At 40.1% G+C, this 25,779-nt stretch overlaps 1 protein-coding gene across 1 annotated transcript; it reads right to left on the bottom strand.

Annotated features, from left to right (window-relative positions):
* Positions 1-5,660: 5,660 nt before the first annotated feature.
* lrrc41 (leucine rich repeat containing 41) lies at positions 5,661-25,754 on the bottom strand. Its single transcript, XM_072574494.1, has 10 exons — positions 25,398-25,754; positions 22,373-22,459; positions 20,835-20,905; positions 18,046-19,714; positions 14,866-15,105; positions 14,340-14,504; positions 13,808-13,906; positions 12,580-12,702; positions 8,705-8,780; positions 5,661-6,455 (listed from the first exon to the last, which is right to left on the bottom strand). Exons 1-10 carry the CDS (start codon positions 25,513-25,515, stop codon positions 6,215-6,217), a joined length of 2,889 nt encoding a protein of 962 aa, XP_072430595.1. The 5' UTR covers positions 25,516-25,754; the 3' UTR covers positions 5,661-6,214.
* Positions 25,755-25,779: the final 25 nt, after the last annotated feature.

Genomic DNA, 25,779 nt, shown 5'->3' with positions numbered 1-25,779 from the left:
GGCACAAAGGAAAATCTTCATTGCATTGTGAATGGTTTGGAATCTGGAACAAGGGTCAAGGAGGCAGACTTAATCATGACTTTCAAAGGGAGTTGGATAAACACCTGAGAGAGAAAAAAATAAATTGCAGTGTTACTTCAAAAGATTTGAGCAAGTGGGACTAAATTGCTCTTTCAGAGAGCTAACATGGACTCAATTAGCTGAATTGTCTTGTCTTGGGCTATGACCATTCTATGGTTCTTTATTTGCAAGTGAAAGAACAAAACAAATAATTCCTGTGTCTCCAAGTTACATTTGAACTAGTTACTGCTGCTGTGAGGAACGTAGAAACAGGAGGAGGCCACTTGGAATCACAGAAGACAAGGGTGTGATTTGGCCAATCATGTCTGTATTAATCAAAAAACAACCATCCAATAGAATCAGATTTAAAATAATTTCAAAATACTTCTTAAAATTGAGGGATTCTGTCTCTGCTACTTTTCAGGCAATGATCTCCAATCCCCATCACCCTCTGAGTTTAAATATTTCCCCAAGTAATGCCTCTAAACCTTTGACTGCTTACCTTGAATCTATGCCTCCTGGTCATGTGCCCCTTAGCCAAGTGAAACAAAGCCTTCCTCCACACTCTAGATAGACTCTTTTTAAAAATTAATTGGGTCTTGATTCAGCTTCTGTTGAAACAAAAGAAATTAACCTTTCCATAATGTCCTCAAAGCAAGATTTTGGTGTCCAAGTAGCAACCTCCTGGATGTCCCCCACATCCCTTCTAGTATAATTGCATCTCTTCATCCTTCAAACCTGTTCCACCATTCAATGAGATAACTGATTTGAAACCAACTCCATATATCTGCCTTGTCATAAAGGTGTAGAAGTGTACTGTACCTTTAAGAGAGTGAAGGACTTGGCAAGTATACGGAGTGCGCGAGAATTTACAAATGTAACATTTGGTTCAGAACAGATAGCACTGGCTGAGTTGCCATGAGACAAAAATAAATTTGAATTCAGCCAATCAGTTTGAATTGTACCCTGAAAATATGAAATTCCAATCAAGTTTGAATTCAGTATATTGACAATCTTAAAAACCAATGACACAATCCAATGCTTTGGGGATATGAGATTGAACATTTGGGAGGAGAACTGCCAAGTCAATGATATCTACAAACTGACCAGAGAATATCTCGCTTAAAGTTATTTTTATCAATCAGTAACCTGTGTAGCAGAATCCCCGAGAAGAAAAGAGAGCAATACAGAGAAGAGCCGAAAGCTGCCTGGTTTTGAGATGTTTCGTTTTGTAAATCTTAATCGGGGGTTTTATTGGACTAGTATTGTAGGCGGGGTGGGGGGGGGAGGGGGGTGGAGATGTAAATAGTTGTTAGTTAATTATTCCCTGTTACACTTTAAGAAATAAAGTTTTTTTTTACTTTTAGTTCTTGGCCACTCAAATTTTCACAGATTATTGCATGGGATAAATCTTTTCTGTGTTGCTGGGTTAAATTAAGCAGGAGGATTTACCTTGTGTCATAACTGTTAACTGTTAAATATGTTAAACAGGTATATCGTCCTGCATAATTTAACCCAGCAACACAGAAAAGATTTATCTCGTGCAATAATCTGTGAAAATTCGAGTGGCCAAGAACTATTTTAAGAAATAAATCTTTTTTTTTACGTTAAGTGTAATAGAGAATAATTAACTAACAACTATTTACAACTCCTTCTTCTAACCTATCTTTTACCTTCCCCCTCTACAATACTAGTCCAATAAAATTCCTGATTAAGATTTACAAAACAAAACTTCTTATCTCAAAACCAGGCAGCTTTCAGTTCTTCTCTGTATTGCTGTAAGCATTGATTAGAATTTAGTATTTTTGGGGTATAGTTTAAACTGATTGACCAAATTCAAATTTGTTTTTGTCTCAAAGCATCTCAGCCAGTGCTATCTGTTCTGAACCAAATGTTAATTGTAAGTTCTCCAGCATTTGGTGTGCTTGCCAAGTCCTTCACTCTCAAAAGTGTACACTTTTACACTTTCATAACAACCTTTACCCTCAAACTCTGAAACTTAGGTGAACAAAAGTATACTTACGGGCGGCACGGTGGCACAGTGGTTAGCACTGCTGCCTCACAGCGCCAGAGACCCGGGTTCATTTCCCGCCTCAGGTGACTCTCTGTGTGGAGTTTGCACATTCTCCCCGTGTCTGCGTGGGTTTCCTCCGGGTGCTCCGGTTTCCTCCCACACTCCAAAGATGTGCAGGTCAGATGAATTGGCCATGCTAAATTGCCCATAATGTTAGGTAAGGGGTAGATGTAGGGGTATGGGTGGGTTGCGCTTCGGCGGGGCGGTGTGGACTTGTTGGGTTGAAGGGCCTGTTTCCACACTGTAAGTAATCTAATCTAATCTAACCAACTAATCACTGATAAATTAATAATTGGTCTAAAATCAACAGCTGTTCACTGAAGATTTCCTAATTCCCACTACCCTTTGTGTGGAGGAGTTTCATAATTTCATTGCTGGAAGGTATGGCTCTAATTATTGCACTATGCCATCTAGTCCTACACTCCTCAAAACAGTAGAGATTTCTCACATACCTGCTCCTTTACTATATTGCAACCTTTTGTCTGATAATCACTTTCTAAATTCCAGGGATTATAACTATATGCAATCTCTCCATCTGAAATTTTGGAGTTTATGCTTCAGTCTGGTAAATATTGTGCTCTCAAGGCCAACATATTCTAAAATGCCAGAATTGCTGACAGTACTCCAAACCTATGGTGTACTCGGCTTTGCAGAGAGTTGCATAGCTACTGACTCTTATATTCTTACAAACAAAGCATAATGCAAGAAGGTATCTTTATAAAGTATTTTGCCAGTTTTCCTATCCCTGAAAGTGAATTACCAGAGTTTTACCAATATACATAATATTTACACTTCTTACCATGTGTCACTGAGAAATATGATGAGACCTATCACATACTCTTAAGTGTTCATAAATACAGTGAACAGTGTGGCCCCAAGACAAATCCTTGTGAGATACCAATTAATATATCCTGAAAATTAGCACCACTGTATCCTGCCAATTTCTCAACTTACCTTCAATTCCATGAACTTCAACTTTAGCCAAGTCTTTCATAAGGGACTTTATCAAATACCTTCTGGACATCCATTAACTAAAGTTGATTGCCTGCCCCTTCCAATTCAGTTACTTTCCAAACACTGCAGGCATGATATATTCTCTCCAAATCCATACTATCATCAACCTGAAATGTTTACTGTTCCTCTCACTAAAACTTTGGCTGACCTACTCAGTATTTCCAACAATTTTCAGTTAGCAAGATTATCATTTTTTTAAAAATTAATTTTGTAAGTTCCCTGCTTAAATTCAAGATTCTAAAAGATGAGAGACTTAATAAACAATCCAGGTCTTTTTCAATATATAATTTCAGTTACATCACATTAAACTTTATCTACAAATTCTGTGTCTTACGATCTTACACTCCACGACCACCTGATAAAGCAGCAACACTCCAAAATCTAGTGCTTCCAAATAAATCTGTTGGACTATAACCTGGTGTTGTGCAATTTTTAACTTCCAAAATTGAATGCTTTCTTGGAATGTCTAGCATATTATCTTCTGTAAATACAGATATTATTCACCATTTCTTGATTTTCACTGATATCAGTTTTCAGGGGCTTATGTTGTTCATGACCATACTAGTTTTCCCCAATATTAAAAGATTTTGTTCAACTTTGATATCAATTGCAACTTACTGTTTTCGCAATTTTTAACTAACTTTTTGTCACTCTCTGGTATCCTTTATGTCTCTCCCATTCAAAAAGCATGTGAGCTTTTATTTTGAATTTGTGCTTTTCTTAGTTTTACATTGCCTACTTCCCTTTTATTTGTTTATGGCATTTAAGCTTCTTCGGAAAATAATCTGATTCTGTATCAATAATTTATTTTTGAATTCCTCAGATGTTTCCAGTTCACTGGAAACTGTCTTCCTTTTATCATATTGATATGAGATTATCCAAAACCAGAATCTTTGTAACTGTTTCCCAAAGTCAAAATATTAACATTACAGTTGCAAAAAATGAGTTATATTGGACTTAAAATGTTGACTCTGCCTCCCTCTCTCCAATGATACTGCCAGACCTGCTGCGTTTCTCCAGCATTTTCTGTTGAATTTTGCTTTTAATTAATGATACAGGGTGGATTATATTTTTTTTTAATTGAACCAGCTCCCTCAGAGCCAGCTCTGAGTGAACAGAACCTCTGACACTCCTGTTTTGTTTTCTTTTTTTTACACTACCGCCTATCTGTAGTAGTGCTTATTTTACAGGGTGCATTATATTTTTTTCTCTATGGTAATCCCATTTATTTTTTTTGTGTGTGTGCAGGTGTGAGACACAGTGAGAGACACAAAGTGCATGAATCTTTATTCAATTTCCACCACCAGGAAGACAGGAAAAACACCCGAGTGGCCAGTGACAAGCACTGCCCTTCACATCAAAGGGCAATGCTGTGTGATCAAAACAATGAAGGGGAGGGGAGGGTAGGGACTAAATCAAAATAGAGTTGGAGGGGGAAATAATGCACTCCACTCCCTGCGGCGCCCACCTCTCCCTGAACGACTCCAGGGTTCAAAGTTTGGGAGAAGATTTGTAGCTCGGGTGCTCGGCAGAACCACAACAACTCCAGGCTCTAACATAACCGCGGAAGAGGGGCAGGCAGTTGGCCCTAACGACTCCCTCCACGGCCCGCTGCCAGGGTGCATTATTTTTTTTTTCCCTGTTAATCTCCTGTTTGTTTATTTATTTATTTATTTAATTAATTAATTTAACCCCCACACTACTACCTAACTGCGGTAGTGCTTATTTTTTTCCCCAGCACCCATGGTGTGTGTGTGCAAGTGTGAGACACAGTGAAAGACACAAAGTGCACAAATCTTTATTCAATTTCCACCACCAGGAAGATATGAAAAACACCCGCGTGGCCAGTGACAAGCACTGCCCTTCACTTCAAGGGGCAATGCTGTGTGAGCAAACAGTGAAGGGGAGGGTAGGGACTAAATCAAAATAGAGTTGGAGGGAGAAATGATGCACTCCACTCCCTGCGGCGCCCACCTCTCCCTGAACGACTCCAGGGTGTCGGTGGACACCGCGTGCTCCTTCTCCAAGGACACCCGGGCTCTAACGTAACCCCGGAAGAGGGGCAGGCAGTCGGCCCTAACGACCCCCTCCACGGCCCGCTGCCAGGGTGCATTATACTTTGTGATTGTCTTCCATCTCATTGGAGGAGGGTGGTCAACACTCATATTGCCTGATGTAGTTCAGGAACCCCACTCTGGCATGGCAATCTCTACCCATTTGCTGCAGAGTAAGACAGTGGGCAGAGAAGATGCAGTGGCCTGTTTTCTCTGGGCCTGGTTTTCATTTAATTTCTGCTCCCTTTTCCACTGCCCTACTGAACAGTTAGCCTCCAGAGGGCACAGCTGTCAGTGTCAAGATCCACCATCTTTGATTGCAGGGGTCTCTGTAAGGTAATGGATGCTAGGAAGCTATGATCCAGTGATCGATTCACTATACAGGTTATACAGCCATCATAATGGCTATGTAAACCTAAGCTTAAATCACATTCGTGTATGCAAACAAAATAAGCTACTTTTCAGAGCAAAGAACTTTATGAACATAACAAAGTTCACAATAATTAGAATATTAAAACATTATCTAGAAAACATTGTTAGAGGATCAGTAGAAGTTGTTTACTAACATTGTAGCTCAACATGTTGTGAAGTGGTTGTCAAACCATCCTCGACAGAGGATAGCGCACCAGCTTCTTTCAAAAACAGAAAAACTAAAATACTTTAGTACAAATTGCTACACTAAATAGATTCTAAAACAAAATCTAATTGCGTTACTCATTTTCCCTCCCAAAATCATACAAAGTTATGAAGTAGCTCATTATTTATACTGCTAGTGGTGCTCTGGACCAGGTTGGATTCTAAGCCAGCCAAGCAAGAAAGAATGATGATTTCTAAGTACATGATTGGCACATTTGTTTTTCTTGGGGCTGCATTCAGTCCTGTATAAATGCATGGAGACACGCCAATTGCAATAATCAGAATGGCTCAGGATGTACGTGAAGTAAAATAATCAAACTATCTGAAGCTAGTAATTTGTAATAGTCCAGAACAAGGGCACTGGATGTTGGAATGTCTACATTACACTGATGTGGTCAGCAAATGCTTGCGATGGCTCAGTAAGAGACTGTATTGTGATGACATGACATTTGTTTTTGAAGAGTTCAAGTGCTTCCTGAGTAAGTGCTGGCTCTCTGAAGAACAAGTTCTCACTGATGTTTAATTCCTTCAGTTTCAGCCCACCAAATTGTTCCGATTCAGAGGTCAGAAGTAGCTTTGCAAACTTGAGTAATCCATCTCCTCGAATACAATTTGCACTTTTAAAACACAATCATAAAAGAGATTTCATTCATTTGAGTCATTAACCAATAATTCATTTTGTTGGGCCTATTATGTAATAAAGATCTTTACTAGTAGGGTTAAACATAATTAATTCAAATATCCAGTCAGCTTTGCTTCAAAAGTAACCTCAACAATGACTCAATCTCAAAATGTGGATTTGCCAATCAGACTGTCACTCTGTTCTGTTTACGACAGCATTATGGAACTGGATAGAGATCCATCGCCTTTGAAATTAGCACAAAATTAAAATACTCCACTCATTTGTTATATCCTTCAAATATTTCAGAAGACATAATAACCCACTGTTTTTCTCAGTGTACTACTGAATCATGTTAAAGTCTGAATAAATGCATATACTGTCAATGGTCTCTGCAGCTTGAAAACAGAATGTAAATCTCTGCTGGGCTAGGAAACAACAGCCATCAATGGAAGTTTACGTATAAACATAATATGCTACTCTGAAAAGTGAGTTACACCTAGGTAGAATGAAGCACCATCAATTTGGTGTTGAATGAAATTACAATCAAAACTGAGATCATCCACAATCTGGGTTACTGATCTCAGCTGTAGCAAACGTTGGGAGCCTAGTCCCACTTCTACTAGAACACAAATCCTGGGCTGCCTTCCTTCATTTCAAAGTGACTAATTCCAAAACAATAAAAACAGAGGCCTGAAATTAGATGACCTAGCACATAAGCTGAGAACAACATTCGAAAGTACAGCAAAGCAGAAATTTTGGAAAAGGGGATATAGGAAACTTATTTGAGGTGGAGTGAAGAGAAATTATCTCCTCGAATTTTTATCATACTGAATGGTTAGCTACCACAAAAGGAGGGGTTTTGTTTCTGGTCCTGGAATGTGAGCACAAGTAATTTCATGCCATTTTTAAAAACCTAAGAACAACCTTGGACCAAGTGATTACATCTTCTCAGCCAACTGGATTGATGAGAACAGAGCAATGGACGTGATCTATATGGACTTCAGTAAGGCGTTCGACAAGGTTCCCCATGGGAAACTGGTTAGCAAGGTAAGATCTCACAGAGTACAGGGAGAACTAGCCATTTGAATACAGAACTGGCTCAAAGGTAGAAAACAGAAGATGGTGGCAGAGGGTTGTTTTTCAGACTGGAGCCTGTGACCAGTGGAGTGCCACAAGGATCGGTGCTGGGTCCATTACTTTTCATCATTTATATAAATGATTTGGATATGAACATAGGAGGTATAGTTAGTATGTTTGCAGATAACACCAAAATTGGAGGTGTAGAGGACAGCAAAGGAGGTTACCTCAGATTACTACAGGATCTTGATCAGGTGGGCCAATGGGCTGAGGAGTGGCAGATGAAGTTTAATTTAGGTAATGTGAAGTGCTGCATTTTGGGAAAGCAAATCACAGCAGGATTTATTCGTTCAATGGTAAGGTCCTAGGGAGTGTTGCTGAACAAAGAGACCTTGGAGTGCAGGTTCATAGCTCCTTGAAATAGAGTCGCACGGAGAGGGATAGGATAGTGAAGATGATGTTTGGTATGTTTTCCTTTATTGGTCAGAGTATTGAGTACAGGAGTTGGGAGGTCATGTTGCGGCTGTACAGGACATTGGTTCGGCCACTTTTGGAATATTACGTGCAATTCTCGTCTCCTTCCTATTGGAAGGATGTTGTGAAACTTGAAAGGGTTCAGAAAACATTTACTCGGACGTTGCCAGAGTTGGAGGATTTGAGCTATAGGGAGAGGCTGAATAAGCTGCGGCTGTTTTCCCTGGAGCAATGGAGGCTGGAGGCTGGAGGCTGGGGGGGGGGGGGGGGGGGGGGTGATCTTATAGAGGTTTACAAAATGATGAGGGGCATGCACAGGATAAATAGACAAAGTCTTTTCCCTGGTGTGGGGGGACTCCAGAACTAGAGGGCATAGGTTTAGGGTAAGGGGGGAAAAATATAAAAGGGACCTAAGGGGCAATGTTTTCACACAGAGTGGTGTGTATATGAAATGAACTGCCAGAGGCTGGTACAATTCCAACATTTAAAAGGCATCTGGATGGGTATATGAATAGGAAGAGTTTAGAGAGATATGGGCCAAGTGCTGGCAAATAGGACTAGATTAGGTTGGGATATCTGGTCAGCATAGGCAAATTGGACTGAAGGGTCCATTTCCGTGGTGTACATCTCTATGACTCTATAACTACAGAATGGTGCACATGGAATGAAGAAAGATATTGTAAAAACGATTACCTGACGTTCAGGCTGGAGATGCATGACAATGAATCCTGAGTAAAGAGTTTTGCCAACGAGAGCAAACCGTTATTCCCTGGTAATCACAAGAACAGCAAAGTGACATACAAACTAATAATTAAGAACAGCCACAACTCCAGAATTTTTGACTTTTATTTTACAAAAGAAATTTGAAATAAACTTATCCGTTGACTTTCTGAAGAACAGTATATGCATGATTTGGGGGAAGAGGAGGAGGAGGAGGGCGAGTTTTGGAAAGCAGTTAGTTGAAAGGAGTTCAAAATTGTTCCACCTCTAAAGATTAAGCAAACGTATTGTTAGCTTCTCTTCAAAATCAATAAGCATCGCACACCCACTGGGTTAAAAGGAACTGTATTTCAGAAACATGCCTTCAATTGTGGTTATGAACAAATAGATACTTCCTAAAATACTATCAAAAATAGAATGCGTCAAATCTATTCATATCTAGCCAAAGCTGTGAAGTCAGTTACTGAATGTAACTGATGGTCCCAAAGCCCTTCTATTTCCGCTCATCATCCACCAACAAAACATGGGCATTACATGTCATAAGATCAGAAGAAATAGGAGCATTTAGCCAGCTGCCCCATTCAATAAGATCAGAGCTGATCTGGTTATGGCTGTTATTCCACTCTCCCACCTACCCACCATAAACCCTAGCTCATTTGTTAATTGAAAAGGCAGTCTGACTCAGCCTTCAATATAATCAAGTGACCCAGCCTCTTCTACTCACTGCAAAAGGGAATTGCAGAGACTAACAATCCTCTAGAAGAGAAAAGAAAATCCTCCTTTGTCTTAAAAAAAGACTTTTTTACTTTTAAAGTGTTCCAGCTCTGGATTTCACCATGAGGGGAAATACTATTCAGCATCTACCCAGCCAAGCCCCTTCAGAATGTTATGTTGCAATCAGATCACTTCTCATTCTTCTGAACTCCAACAAGCACGAATCCAACCTGTTCAATCTTTCCTTGTAAGGCAACCATTTCACAGGATTGTTTAAACTAGTGTATGTGCTATGGCTGCAGGAAGGGAAAGCTGGAGGCATGTCTGGCACTTACTTGTATGTTTTAAGCCTTATATGGTTGTAATGTTTTATATATAAAAAGTGTTCCTTGTTACTATAACTGCTGATTCCTTTACATCTTCAGAGCTAAAAACAGGACCTGTTGAAGTTCCACTTGATTTCCTGTCCTTCCAACACAAACATGTATAGTGCTGGCAGTTCACCAATTCAATGGTAATGAAGCCATAAAAATACAGTCGGCACACAGAACAGGAACAAATACAAAAACTAAAAACACGTTCTATTCATAATCAGAAGAAAATTATCAAATCAAACTGATAGCTACAAAGTATCAAAGAACATTTAAGACTTTTTGGTACTGAGAATCAAGATATTTAATCTGACTGCTAGAATTGACCAGAGGGCCGAGGGGAGTGACTAAATAACAAAACAAAAAGAGATTAGAAAAGGTTGGAACTATGCAAATAGTGATGAATGAAGGCATACTTGTTAAGTAATTTCTTTACACCAGTTTTCACAAGGGAAGACTTTTGGGCAGATTCCAAAAATGGGTTGGGCCTTCATGTCATGAAGAAACATGACATGAAGATTTTAATGATTACAGGCACTTCGAAAACACTGCAATTGTATTGTGAAAAACAGTGGGTCAGAAAATTTTTATTAGCTATTAACCAAGTAAACATTTCCATAAATGAAATGGTAACACAAGATGTGTCAGTGTATTTGAATGTATGCTATAGGACATTGTGCCCAGCCAAAGCATTATGCATTACAGTGAAAAAAATCATTATTCCCTCACATATCTCAAAAATGTACGAGCATAAAACAAGATTAATCAATAATCTCACTGTAAAGGTGAGATCTTACTGGGCAACAATGATCACAGTTAAAACAGAATTTCACACTTGTTTTGAAGGGGAGAAATTTGGATCCAAGTGTTTTAAATCTGATCTTAAACAACGATTAATAAGTCCATGAAGGCAGATTTTAGTAAACTGCATTGGTTTCTGTTTTCCAGGGTTGGTTAGATCAGTTGACTGGATATTTGGTTTGTGAAGCAGAGTAATGTCAACAGAATGGCCACAATTACTGCAGCAGCTGAGGTTACCATGAAGGACCTCCCTTCTCAACCTCTTAGAATCCCCAGTGTGGAAATTGTTGACCCTCCAGAGAGGATCCCCAGACCCATTCCCCTCCCTTATTACACTTACACCTGCCTAATGCACCTAACCGACACATCCGTGAACACAATGGGCAATTAAGCATGGCCAATTCATCTAACCTGCACATTTTTGGTCTATGGGAGGAAACCAGAGCACCCGGAGGAAATCCACGCAGGCACAGGGAGAATGTGCAAACTCCACACAGACAGTCGCCCGAATCAAACCCGGGTCCTTGGCACTGTGAGGCAGCAGTGCTAACCACTGAGTCACCATGTCGCCCACAGAAGTCACCATGCCTCTTGGAACCCCACAACCACAATAGTGTGGGTGACTCTTAACTATCCTCTGGGCAACTGGCCCATGAATGAATAAAAAAATGAAAAACTTAATGATGAAACTAAAACATGTAGGAAAGTAAGCTAAGGTAAAATGTCCACTAAAGTTGGCTGTAAGAATGACAAAAAAATGCAGAGTTTGCAGAAATAGGAGGTATAAAGGGATCTGGGTTAGTAAAATCAGTATGTAAGTATAACACCCATTTAGGAAGGCAATTAGAAAGCTCATGCCTATTGCAAAAAGGAACAAAATATAAAAATAGGTTTTACAGGAGCTGCACAGAGACTCAGTGACCCCCATCAGGAGTATTGTACATCATTCTGGCCTCATTATTTGATTAACATATCCAGGTAATTGGATTAGTTGTTCAGAGAAGTCTCACTCAATTTACACTCAGAGGAATTGGTATATCTTATTAAGAAAGATTGGATGTTTAGAATTTAGAAGAAGGAGTAGTAATCTTCATGAAATATGCAAAATCCTGAGAAGACTTTGCATAGTGGATACGAAAAGAATCTTTTCTCTCCGGGGGGAGATGAGAATTAAGGTTCATAGATTAAGAATAAGAGGTCTTGCTTTTATGATTGAAAGGATGTTTTCTCCTCCCTCTGTGGCTTATTAGTATGTGGAATTCTCTTCTGCAGAAAGCAGTGGAGACAAGGAAATTCATTGAATTTATTCAAGGTTGAGTAAAATAGACAAGTGAGTCAAGGCAGCTGTTGATGGAAGGGGAGGGAAGAATGAGAGTGAGAGTGTGAGTGAAAAGTGGTGAACACGAAGATGGAATTGCACTAATAACCAAATTAGCCGTAAATTTTTTTTAAGTTTTCCTACAGTGTGGAAACGGGCCCTTTGGCCCAACTGGTCCACACCGACCCTCCGAGAGTAACCCATCCAGACCCATTTTCCCTCTGACTAATGTACCTAACACTATGGGCAATTTATCATGGCCAATTCACCTGACCTGCACATCTTTGGACTGTGGGAGGAAACCGGAGCACCCGGAGGAAGCCCATGCAGACACAGGGAGAACATGCAAACTCCACACAGACAGTTGCCGAGGCCGGAATCGATCCTGGGACCCTGATGCTGTGAGGCAGCAGTACTAACCACTGAGCCACCGTGCCGTCTCAATGGCCTATTCCTGCTCCCAAGTCCTATAATTTCTGGACGGTTTAGATTTCCTATTTTAACTGACACAACTGGATCCCAGCTGAGGAATAAACGGTAGCATGATTAAAAATACCATTAATTTCTCTCAATATTGTTTCAAGTTATAACACGAGACCTAAACCTCAAGTCGAGTGGGTGAGAATAAACCAAGACATACCAACCTAATCGGTTCGCAGGTAAAGACAGGAATTTGAGAGATTGATTTTGTTTCAGAGCAGTGATGATTTCTGACACAGTTTCTGCTGTTTGTCTCTCAAACAAACGACAGTTATCCAATGTTAAACCTGTGAATGTAAAGTTGAAAAAGACTTTCTTATTCATTACACCAAAGGCCTTTGCTGTGATATCATACATGTCATGTTTGCAATTCCTCAAAAAGTCAAGATATAAATGAGAGGTCTTGCGTCAATATTACGCCTTTCACAACTTGAAGACATCCCAAATATTTTATGGTCAATTAAGTAGTTCTAAAACAATCCCTGTTGTAGAGAAACAAAAAAGCCAATTTGTACATTGTCACAGGAATGTGATAAAGATGTAACAACCTATAAATATGGGTCACAACACTGGAAAAACACCTTTGCTTTTCTTCAAATAGTACCATGGGATCTTTATGAATGCCTATGGAGGTCAAACAGGGTTTTGGTTTAAAGTTTCAACTAAAAGTAGAGAAAAATTTTGCAGTGACCTAATGTGGGCCAGTAATTGTGCACTGGTATTGTTCCTAAACTAGCAATCAAAGACATAGCAATGTTCTGGGGACATAGGTTCAAATCCCAGAGAAGCAGATAGTGGAATTTGAATTAAATTTCTTTTAAAAAATCTTGAATTAAAGGTCTAATGATTGCCATGAAACCATTGTCCATTGTTGAAAAAAAACACATCTGGTTCACTAACATCCTTTAGGGAAGGAAATTGCCATCCTTACCTGGTTTGATCTACATGTGACTCCAGATCCACAGCAATGTGGTTCAAATGGCCTAATTCTCCTCCGGTATCTTATGATCCATGGTCACTCCCCCACCACCAAATAAATAAGATGGACAATAAAAGCTAGCCCAGCCAGCGATACCCACACCCCATGAATAAATGTAAAAGAAACAGAACCGAGAACCTTTATTGACCGATAGTCGCAGTGTTATGTGAACTGATCACCTTCGCGCCAGGAGCACAGTGAACCCAATTCCTGCATTCCATTTCTATATTCCAGGAAAAAGCTCGAGGGAGAAGATTACTAAATTGTGATGCGTATCTTGAAGCAGTACTTACAATTTCAAATTGTATGAGAATTTAGTGCATTACGTTGTGTTACAGTTAATAAAAGATAAGCACAGTTCAGACAGTAATTACAACTCGGTTTTATCCACTACAGGATTTGCTTGTTCTTACCTTTAAGAGGAGCACTGCGTAAAAGATCTAGAACTTCCTTAAAGCAAACAGCAAGGTTAACGTCTTGTATGGTAACCCAATCCAACGCAGAGAGAAAGTCTAGGAGACAAATTGACCGTTACAATCATTTAAGATGCTGCTTTTCGAAGAGAAATAACAGTTCAATATTTTGTCTTGCCGGTTCAATAAAAACTTATCTTCTTAGACTCTTGCCTCATAAAATATGAGGCATCAACACCAGAAAATCACTGCAATCTCCAAGCAATGGGTGACCCAAGGGGGAATAAAGATTAATGAGCTATGCATTAGGAGTATCACAGTCAAAACAGAATAGTTGGAAATCATGCAGATACAGGGCTCCTCCAGAGTCAATAAGCATTTGCTTGCTATAGGGAAAATTCCAGATGCTTTATGATTAAAGCAAAGGAATCACTGGTTCACAGAATGACATAGCATTACACAAAATTGGTTAAAATTAAAACAAAACGCCTTTGGCAAACTTATCCCTTTATTAGTGTACATTACCACGCACATGTAGTTGCATGCAACAGCTTGCCAAGGTCTTCTGGAGTTCTGAATGATGCCCTGTGCAGACACAGACGTCTGAGGAATTTCAATTCTCTTAAAACAGGCAAGAGCAAGTCAACCTGGAGAGGTTTATTAGTCCAACTCAGACTCAAATCCTCCAAATAGCTCTCTGAGAAAACACAACAGCAAACAATTTAACAAAATCCAAAACTGAACATCCACATCATAACAGAAGTCATCATTCTTGTTTAAAATACGTTAAAACATAGTTGTGCAATTGACGATTAACTACCATCAACAAGTTGACTAAGTTATGAAAATATACATTTCAACCTATCAGCTATTCCTATTCCACCAATTCTCCTGTCGACTGTCTGTAGCCGGATCACGATTACACAGAGAGCATGATAGGCATGTTTTTAAAATCCCCAACCAATCGGATGTCAAGTAAATCAAGACTTTTCAACCACATTTCTTTTGGAAAGTGGTGCATTTATTTCATGTTTATTTTTTAAAAATGTATTTCTCACCTGTTCCCTCTTCAACAGCCATCGACATCTCTTTCTCCAGAGCTTCGTTTTGTATTTCTAGCAGGAAGCCCAGGTTGAACGTGTGCAGGCGGGGGAAGATGCTGAGCGGGATTTTAACTAGCTTTATCATGGGAAGATGAAGGATATCATCTTTTAATACAAGAGTGGAAAGACTGTTGTCATTGCATCGAGAGAGGACATAGAGTTCCTTGAGAATCAGAAAGATGGCAGGACCTAGACCTTAAAGTGGAAGCAACAACAGAGTATAACTAATGACATCTGTGTAAAGCACACAACATGTAAGAACAAATTACTACAGATGCTGGAATCTGTAATGAAAACAACAAATGCTAAAGATCACAGCACATCAGGCAGCATCCATGGAGAGAGAGCAAACTAGCATTTCGAATCTAGATGACTCATCATCAGAGCTGAAGTGAAGTTGAATGTTGAGCATTTATGCTATAGTTTGGGGGCAGGTGGGGTAGTGGGTGCAGGGTACTGATCGAAAAAAGATGTTGATAGTTCAGATGAAGTGATAACAACTAAAAGGGAAGAAATGGGAGCTGGTTCACAATTTAAAGGTGTTGAACTCAATATGAAGTCCAGAAGGCAATAAAGTATCTCGTCTGAAGATGAGATGTTCCTCCAGTTTGCGCTGTGATTGATTACAAATTTGCAGCATGTCGAGGATAGACAAGTGGGTGTGCGAGCAAGATGCTATGTTATAATGACTGGCTATGGGAAGGTTAGGGTCCTGCTTGTGCGCAGACCGGAGGTGTTCCGCAAAGCGATCACCCAGTCTGCGTTTGGTTTCTCCAATGTGGAGTTGCCACATTGGGTGCAGCAAATACAATACACGAGATTGGAGGAGGTTCAGGTGAAATGCTGCTTCATCTGGAAAGACAGTTTAGGCCCTTGGATGGTAAGCAAGGAGGAGGTGAAAGGGCAGGTGTTTCATGGGAAGGTGCCGTGCACAGAGGGGGTTGTGTTGGGGGCTGTGAAATGGAATAGGATGACCAGGAGGGAACGATCCCTACAAAATGCTGACAGGGGTAGTAAGGGGAAGATGTGTTTGGTGGTGGCATTCTGCAGTTGTCTGAAATGGAGGAGAATGATCCTTTGAATGCGGAGGCTGGTGGGATGAAAAGTGAGGACAAGGTGAACCCAATCACACTGTTGTGAGTGATGGAAAGGGGCAAGCTCAGAATCAAGGGCGATAGGTTGGATGTAAAACAGAGAGGTCAAAGAAAGGAAGGAAAGTGTTGGAAATGGACCATGTGAAAGTTATAGAGGGATAGGAATTGGAACCAAGACGAATGAAGGTTTCAAAGTCAATGGCAGGAGCATGGAGTGGCACCGAAGCAGTTGTCACATAACAAAAAAAAGTTATGGAAGGGGACCATTATAAGACTGGAACGAGGATGGTTCCACATAACCATAGAGAGGCAGGCATAACTGAGACCCATGTGGTTGCCCATAACAACTTCTTTCCCTTGGCAGAAGTGAGATGAATTAAAAGAGAAATTGTTCAGTGAGTGAACAAGTTCAGCCATGCAGCAGAGAGTGGTGGTGATGGGGATTATTCAGGTCGTGCTTCCACCCTTACACCACCACTCACTCACAACAACGTGACCGTGTTCTTACTTTTCATCTCACCAGCGTCCACATTCCAAAGATCATTCAGTACGCCACCACCAAACACATTTTCCCCCTCACTCCCACTGTCTGCATTTCACAGGGATCATTCTTGCTGGGACACCCCAATACATTCCACAGCCTCCAACACCCTCCCCCCCATTCCCCCTCCACCAACCTTCCCATGTAACTGCAGAAGGTACAATACTTGCCCCTTCACCTCCTCCCTGCTCACCATCCAAGATCCTAAACAGTCTTTCCAGGTGAAGTAGCATTTCACGTGAACCTCCCTCAATCTTGTGTATTGTATTCGCTGCACCCAATGTGGCCTACTCTGCATTGTAGAAACCAAATGCAGACTGGGTGACTGCTTTGTAGAACATCTCCCGCCCGTATGCAAGCATGACTTTCCTGTAGCCGGTCAGTTTAACACAGCATCCTGCTCTCAAGCCCACTTGTCTGTCCTCGGCATGCTGCAATGTTCCAGTGAAACAGCACAAACTGGAGGAACATCTCATCTTCAGACGAGGCACTTTATAGCCTTATGGACTTAATATTGAGCTCAACACCTTTCAATTGTAAACCAGCTCCCATTTCTTTGCTTTCTTTTAGCGTGTTATCATGTCCTCTCTCCCCTCACCCCCTTCATTGTAGGGACGGCCTGTCCTCTCAAGTCTGATAGGAGAGGCAAAATTGTTCTGCCATTCTCACATTCCAATCGTTTAATCTGAACAATCAACACCTTTTCTCCATCAGCACTCTACACCCAATATCCCTCACCACCTGCCGCCAAATTACTGGATAGCATTTCATTTTAGTTTTGAAGAAGTCATCTAGACTCGAAACATTAGCTTCCTGTCTCTCCATGGATGCTTTCTGACCTGCTGTGATCTCCAGCATTTGTTGTTTTCAAAGCAGACACCATTTACGTTACCATTACTTCATATGTCATAAATTTTTGTTGATATTTCCAACTGAGCAAACCCCAATCTATATGCTAGTTAGGAGGCCACTGACCATTACTAACAAGTGATTTGCTGATCCTATCTAGGCTGAGGAATGGGGTGGTTACTGAAACTAGTTTAAAGAAAAGCCTTCACTAGGATATTAAAATACCAACATAACAACTTGTCAATACAAACTGGATCAGAATAATGGCAACTCCACAATTTTTATCCCAGTGATGAACTGAAGTAATAATTAAGAAAATTCAAACATTAAATTTGATAACATTTCTGACAAGTAGGCATTATACTTGCAAGAAATGTTTTAAAAGAAAAATCCTAGGCAAAACCTGCAATCAGGTGCTCAGAACCTAGTGTTCAATTCCATATTTTATTTTGAGAGGGAAATAGAAGAGAAATCCCTTATCTGGATATTAAACAAAGGCTTATCTTTTGCTGTTACACAAACTAGCAATAGATGAAACATTAATTCAATATAATTGTGCTTAAGGTTGGTGTAGCTCCATGCTTTGGATTTGCGATAGAACCAAAACTGCGTGATGCTTTTATTTCAGCTCTACAAACCTCACAAACTAACCATTATATTCCAAGACGAGTTTCTGGAGGGTCACCCATGAACTGAGCAACTTGGACAGCATTATGGAAGACTTGTACGTCAGTGAGACTGATGTTATTTCCAGCACTGATACACTCCTCAGGGAAAGCTCAGGAGGGTGGGAAAGAGGTGTGCTGTACACTTGCTCTTGGTCAAAACAATCAAAGTTATTCAAACTATTCAACAGATTGTCATTGTTTTCAGCAGTGCCTGAGGTATTCTGCTCAGCGTCTGTTTTATTTCCACCTATCATGAAAATATAATCATAGATGTCCTCTGAGTTCTCAATTACTTCAGATAAATCAGTACTCTTTGATTGTGCAGCTGACTGGATATTCAATATATCGGTCAGTCTGGGCTTCTTACACGTTTTTTGGTTTATAAAACATGACAGTCGAGCTTCTGAGGTCCATGGGCTTGAATTGAGAACAGAAGACTCATTTGTTGATTCAAATCCCTCAGAACACATACCAGGAGATCCTGAACACTTTGAAAAACTTTCATTTAACTTAGCATAAGTTTGCAGCTTTGTGATTGCAGCACTTTGTTTATCAGCGCTATGAGAACACTCACAAACGGACACAAGTTGTTCTGAAGTCTTAGTGATCCCATTGGATGATGTTGGATCAACAAATGTTCCTCTATTAGTTCCATGGGAGTAATTTGGGTTTCCTTCAGAACCATCGTGATACTGTTCAGGAGATATAGGCTCTCTCACAACTCCACTGCATGCACAAGAATATAATGAGCCATTTAAATCTTTCTGCCCTTTGCAACAATTGTTTTCATCACAAATCTTGTCAAACGAAATTGGCTGCTGGTCTAATTGACTGCTGTGCGCAGAAGAATTTGGTTCCATTAAAACCATACCATGATTTCCAGAAGAGGATAGCATTTTACACATTGTGCCACAGGACTTGCGCTTTTTCGGATAGGTCCTATGTGTTTCACAACAACTTGACCTATTTGCCAGACAAAGTTCCTCACACGATGTTCCTTTAGAAGTTACATAATGAGCACTTGTGGACAAAACATTAACAGGAGGCATGTTACCACTTCGAGGCATGATCTTCTCACCATCATCTTTCTGAGTAGTAGTAAACGACCAGTCAGATAAAGCACAGTACGCAGTATTTTCATGGTAGCAATCCAATATATTATTTTGAGTTGTTGGCTCTACTGTTTGAACACCCATCTTTAATTTGACCTCATCACAACAATAAGCATACTGATCTTCCTTCTTCCCTTTATGCCAAAATCCTGCACTTGTCCGCAATATGAGAGATAATAATTCAGGGTGGGGCTCATTCCAATGTGACAATATCACTTCCTTCACACTGCCATGGTGAACAAGACTATGAAGCAACTTTAACAGTGAATGCTCTAGCAACATATCCACAGAACGCAGATGTTGAAACACGAGTTTATGTACTGTGGACGTCAAACGGGCACAAATGCTTGGATTATCAACTAGTTCTTTCACACCTTGAAGCTTGTTGCGTATGACTAGCTTGCTTACATATCGGGATCCAAGTACCAAGGCAGAAGAGCGAGAATTAATTAAACGCCTGTCATTCAAGATATCCAACGTTCCCCACAAGACTCCATGAAAGAATGTTTGTAAAAATTTTGTTCTCCAGTTAAAAGGTTCCTACAGTATTGAAAAGACTGATCAGTACACAAAATTGACAACATCCCATGATGGCAATTTTAAAGTCAACTTAAATTCTTAAGAAGAATCTTTAATTCTAGAATAGTTTTTCTCAAGCAGTTTGTGTCAATTGTTATGCTAACACAACTAGAAAGTTCACAAGAGAATGTTCTCTGTCTCTATTGGAAGGGGACAAGAGGTGAAATTGGATCATCCAGTCATTGGATCTGGTAGGCCTACTTTTTACATTGAAATAAAGCTGATTGTGTCAAGTAATTTTGAAGCACCGATACTATGGAAAATTAACACAGAAGCAGCACAATATTGAGTTACAAGTAATCCAGATGGATATTGATCTATTGATCTATGCTACACAATATTAACATTTGGTTTTGGGGGGGGGGGGGGGGGGGGAGCGGGGGAAGCATGTTCACTGATGTCAAATAAATTGCAAATCCTCCAGAATATTCTCAACTTGATTTCACACCTTGTGAAAATATTCACTTTTCAACTCAACCACTTCAAATTGAACTCACCATAAGTTACCCTAACAAGGGCGACCTAGAAGAAAAAATATTTTTTCTTTACTTGTTATAAGCTTCTTCAGAATCTGGACGATTAATTGCAGAGGAAAACCAAAAGCAAATAAATAGTCCGATAACACTTTCCATCAAAAGAATAACACTTTTTGTGAGTTTATGTTTTTACAAAATATGGAAAGACAGCAAATTTTTTTAAAAATTAGATTACCAAGTGCGGAAACAGGCCCTTCGGCCCAACAAGTCCACACTGACCCTCCGAAGAGTAACCCACCCAGACCCACTTCCCTCTGTCTAATGCACCTAGCACTATGGACAATTTAGCATAGCCAATTCACCTAACCTGCACGTCTTTGAACTGTGGGAGGAGCACCCGGAGGAAGCCCACGCAGACACAGGGAGAACGTGCAAAACTCCATACAGACAGTTGCCCGAGGCTGGAATTGAACCTGGGACCTAGTGCTGTGAGGCAGCAGTGCTAACCACTGAGCCACCGTGCTGCATTGAACTCCCGGTTTTTAATTCATAAAAACTAACAGCATAAACTATATGAAAAAACAGATAGATGAGGACAAACATACCGTTATTACTTTAGGGTTTGTCCCAATCACATCCTTCCATAGCTGTAGCCAAAGAAATTGAGTCGAAATGCCTAGAAGGTATATTGAGGCACAAAATACAAGTATACCATTGAGATTGGAAAACCACTGCCATTGATATCACAAGCTATTGTTAACAACAGGCTACAAAGGAGAGCTGGTCAGTATCAACAAATCAAGCAGGTTGACGGAGGAAAAAGAGATACACTGTATAAAAAAATGGAACTACATCAGGTTCCAGAGTTAATACTGCATAGGTCTCATTATCTGACCTAACGACTTATGCCTGCAGCCACTGTGGCATTGTCGCTTAAGAATTTTTATCAGTGACGATACTGTAATTGAACTATTTTGGCTCTTGCAGGGTTACCTTTTGAGATGAATGACTGCAGTTATAATGCTGTAACGTGGATGGGGAGGAATACACATGATCCAAACCCATTAACCTCTACAGCAAAGAATAGATGCAGGTTTTTTTTTAAGCAAATATGCTTCCACCAACATAGTTGCTACTCTTATTTAAACATCCCACGATTTCTTAAAGAACAAAGACTTGATTAGAATATTAAACTGCAACTGTTATGCCGTGTCAGCAATATCCCTTGAGGACATAATAAAAGGTTAATTGTTTATTCCATAATACTGACTAATTGAAAAGGTATAGGCCAGAAAGCTGGATAATTTTCCAGTCTTTCTTTAAATGAGCTACAGGTTCTTCAATATCATCTGAACCAGCAATACAAGCAGATAGGACTTCAACTTAACAAAACATCTACATGAAAAGCAATTAATTTTTTTTCCAAATGAATATATAGGTAAAGCAATACCAATTACCACATAAACATGAACATTATACATTAGAATTTCAGTACATCCCTTGTTCTTACTTCTGATGCAAAGGTGTAATAGATACTGAGCCGAGCAATTAATTTTTGAAACCACTTTGCTAATTGTGCATTATACAACACAACCAGGAGTTTACAAAAGAATTCAAATGTTCAAAAACCTGATTAGATACACATATCTAAATTATCCTTCCATTTTCTAAAATATTAAGGAAAAGCCACAACATCAGCTGTTGTGTTTGGACTACTTGTTCTGATTACAACCAGTCAACCAATTTGGTATATGCATCTTCAGGAGAAATCCCTCCAGATATTTTTCTTTGATGGAGTTATGAGCATTAACAGTTAAATACATCATCATAAAGGAAAACAAAAGGTTAATGTTCATAGATTCATACAGTACAGAAACAGACTCTTCAGTCCAACTTGGAATGACATCCCAACTCCTGTACTCAATGTTCTGACCAAAGAAGGCAAACATGCTAATGCCTTCTTCACCATCCGGTGTACCTGTGATACTACTTTCAAGTTAAATTTAATAATAAATTGTAAATTTTAATTTTTTAAAAATCCCAATCCACTAAACATTGCAATTTCCCAAATTCTGAGAATTTCCCAAAGAGTTGTTTAATGGAAGTTCAAAAATTGAGGATGAAATTCCTGCAGTAATTTTACCTTTCTTTACTGCAACCTCTTCAATCCTTTCCAGGTCATATATGTTAAGGTAATTCAACAACTCTCGAAGAATTGCAGTTGGCAAACCTACGTATGGAACAAAACACAGCTTGGAGATTTAAAAAGTGGCAGTTAAAAAGCAAGTGCAAACTTTCAGATGAAATTAAATAGCTCTTAAGTTTCACTGAAGATAGACTTTTGTGATCAGTGCAGTCACCAGTAAAAGCAAATCAGATTTATACAACTCCACTTGATTTTATTTACAGTAGCTTCTTTGCTTATCACCTTTTTAAAGAAAAGGTAATATGAGCAAATTTGTTTTGATCTTTCTCTCTCAGTTTGACAAAGATCATTTGTAACTTTGCTCTGACTGGCCTTGTGTTAAACTGTTGACATTTTGAGTAAATGAGACAAAGATATATGGAGGGGCAGATACTGTTGAAGAAATGGGGAGGCTGCAGATGGACTTGGATGGACTAGGAGACTGCGCAAAGAAATGGCAGATGGAATACAATGTAGGAAAACGTGAGGTCATGAAGTTTGGTAGGAAAAATACAAAGAACAAAGAAGATTTACAGCCCAAGAACCGGCCCTTCGGCCCTTCAAGCTTGAGCCGATCCAAATGTACTGTCTAAACCTGTTGGTCAATTCCTAAGCATTTGCATCCCTCTGCTCCCCACCTGTCCTGACACATCTTAAATGAATCTACCATGCCTGCCTCGATAACCTCTGCTGGCAACGTGTTCCAAACGCCCACCACCCTCTGTGTGAAGTACTTGCTGCGTGTATCCCCATTAAACTTTCCACCTCTCACCTTGAAAGCATGACCTCTCATTATTGAATCCTTCACCCTAGGAAAAAGCTTGTTTCTATCCACCCTGTCTATATCCTTCATGATTTTGTAAACTTCAATCAGATCCCCCCCATCTCCTTTTTTCGAGTGAAAATAAACCTAACCTACTCAACCTCTCTTCATAGCTAGCACCTTCCATACCAGACAACATCCTTGTAAACCTTCTCTGCACCCTCTCCAAAACGTCCACATTCTTTTGGTAATGTGGCGACCAGAACTGTACACAGTATTGTAAATGCAGCCAAACCAGCGTACTGTACAATTTCAACATGACTTGCCAGCTCTTATACTCAATACCCCATCCAATGAAGGCAAATATACTATATGGCTTCTTGACCACTCTATCCACCTGTGCAGCAACCCTCAGGGTACAATGGACCTGCAATCCCAGATTTCAGATTTCTCTGCCCATCAACTTTTCCCAAGGCTCTTCCATTCATTGTGTAATTCGCTCTAGAATTAGATTTGCCTAAATGTATCACCTCACATTTGTCTGGATTGAAAGCCATCTGCCACTTTTCCACACAACTCTTTAGTCTATCCATATCCTCCTGTATTCTCTGACAGTCCCTTATGCTTTCTGCTACTCCACCAATCTTTGTGTCATCTGCAAACTTGCTGATCATACCAACAGTGCCCTCTTCTGGATCATTCATGTATATTACAAACAACAGTGGCCCCAATACTGACCCCTGAGGAACACCACTGGTCACCTTTGTCCATTTCTAGAAACTCCCTTCAACTACTACTCTCTGTCTCCTGTTGCTCAACCAGTTTTTTATCCATCTAGCTAGAATACCCTACACACAAAATGACTTCACTTTCTCCATTAGTCTACAATGGGGAACCTTATCAAACACCTTACTAAAGTCCATGTGTATGACATCAACAGCCCTTCCTTCATCTAACAACTTAGTCACTTGCTCAAAGAATTCTATCAAGTTGGTAAGACACGATCTCCCCCACACAAAACCATGTTGCCTATCACTGATAAGCTCATTCTTTTCTAAATATAAATAGATCCTATCTCTTAGTACCCTCTCCAGCAACTTCCCCACCAGTGACGTCAGGCTCACTGGTCTGTAGTTACCCGGAATATCCTTACTACTCTTCTTGTACAGAGGGACAACATAAGCTACCCTCCAGTCCTCTGGCACCTCACCTGTATTTAAGGATGCCACAAATATCTGTCAGGGCCCCAGCTATTTCCTATCTCACCTCCCTCAGCAACCTGGGATAGATCCCATCCGGTCCTGGAGATTTGTCCACCTTAATAACCTCTAGCATACCCAACACATCTTCCCTACTTATGCCAATATGATTCAGACTAACCAAACTTCTATCTCTAATCTCAAGATTCATCATGCTTCTCTCCTCAGTGAACACTGATGCAAAGTAATCATTCAGAATCTCACCCATTCTCTCAGGTTTGACACACAGCCTTCCTTCATTATCTTTTAGTGGACCAATCCTTTCTCTAGTTACCCGCTTGCTCCTTATATGAGAATAAAATGCTTTGGGATTTTCCTTAATTCTGCTTGCTAAAGCTGTTTCATGACCCCTTTTAGCCCGCTTGATTCCTTGTTTGAAACTTGTCCTACTCTTCCGATATTCCTCCAGGGCCCGTTCTGTTCTTAGCTGCCTAGACCTTATGTACGCTTCCCTTTTCCTCTTGGCTAGTCGTACAATTTCTCCTGTCATCCACGGTTCACGAATCTTGCCCTTCCTATCCTTTCCCTTCAATGAGACATGCCTATCCTGCACTACCGTTAACCTATCTTTGAAAGCCTCCCACATCTCAAATGTGGACTTCCCTTCAAATCCACATTTCCCAGCTCCTGCCTAATTTTGAAATAATTGGCTTTGGCCCAGTTTAGTACACTTCCCTGAGGACCACTCTCTTCTTTATCTACGAATATTCTAAAACTTACAGAAGGCTGTGGAGACCAAATAATTAAGTGTCTTTAAGACAGAGATAGGTTTTTCATTAGCAAGTGGATCAAGTGTTATAGGGAGAAGGCAAGGCAATGGGATTGAGAAATACATAATCCATGGTCGAATGATGGAGCAGACTCGATGGGCCGAATTCTGCTCCTGTATTTTATAGTCTTACAAAATCTAAACCTCAGAGATTCAACAAAGTGGTGCTTTAATTACAGCTCCAAGTCTTACCGCAGACCCCCTGCTCCAGCCTGACCATGTTCTTGCTGATACTCTTTGCACAGATGTTATATAAAGTGGACACATGGCGGCTGAGGGTCTCTTCCTCCTCCTGTTTGCCCGGCTCCATCCCCCTGGACCACAACCTCACACTGTCTCTACGTCGCCATTTTGAGAAGGTCACTGTCGAGCTGAGCGGCTCTAGGTTCCGTCAACTGAATGAAGTCCGTCACCTCGATGTGTTTGAGATATAGGATTATTTTTAATAGCGTAGTACACACTCGCAATGTCATTCAATAGCGGTGATAATTCACGATTACGTTCCAGTGCTGTGTTTAGTAATAACTGATAAATGGTAACCACAGAAGCATTTATTTGTCCTCCATTTTCGACG

Source organism: Chiloscyllium punctatum, chromosome 7 (assembly GCF_047496795.1).
Source record: "Chiloscyllium punctatum isolate Juve2018m chromosome 7, sChiPun1.3, whole genome shotgun sequence".
NCBI classification, from domain to species: Eukaryota; Metazoa; Chordata; class Chondrichthyes; order Orectolobiformes; family Hemiscylliidae; genus Chiloscyllium; species Chiloscyllium punctatum.
The sequence above is the reverse complement of the archived record's forward strand: the minus strand, read 5'-3'. Positions and strand labels throughout refer to the sequence as shown.

Excerpts from the sequence above, each read along its gene's own strand:
- lrrc41 (XM_072574494.1), bottom strand. The coding sequence starts at position 25,515 with ATGGAGCCGGGCAAACAGGAGGAGGAAGAGACCCTCAGCCGCCATGTG. Across the intron at positions 19,715-20,834 it reads CAAACCCTAAAGTAATAACG|GAACCTTTTAACTGGAGAAC; the intron begins GTATGTTTGTCC and ends TCAATACTGTAG. Across the intron at positions 8,781-12,579 it reads TTTACCTGCGAACCGATTAG|GGAATAACGGTTTGCTCTCG; the intron begins GTTGGTATGTCT and ends TGTGATTACCAG.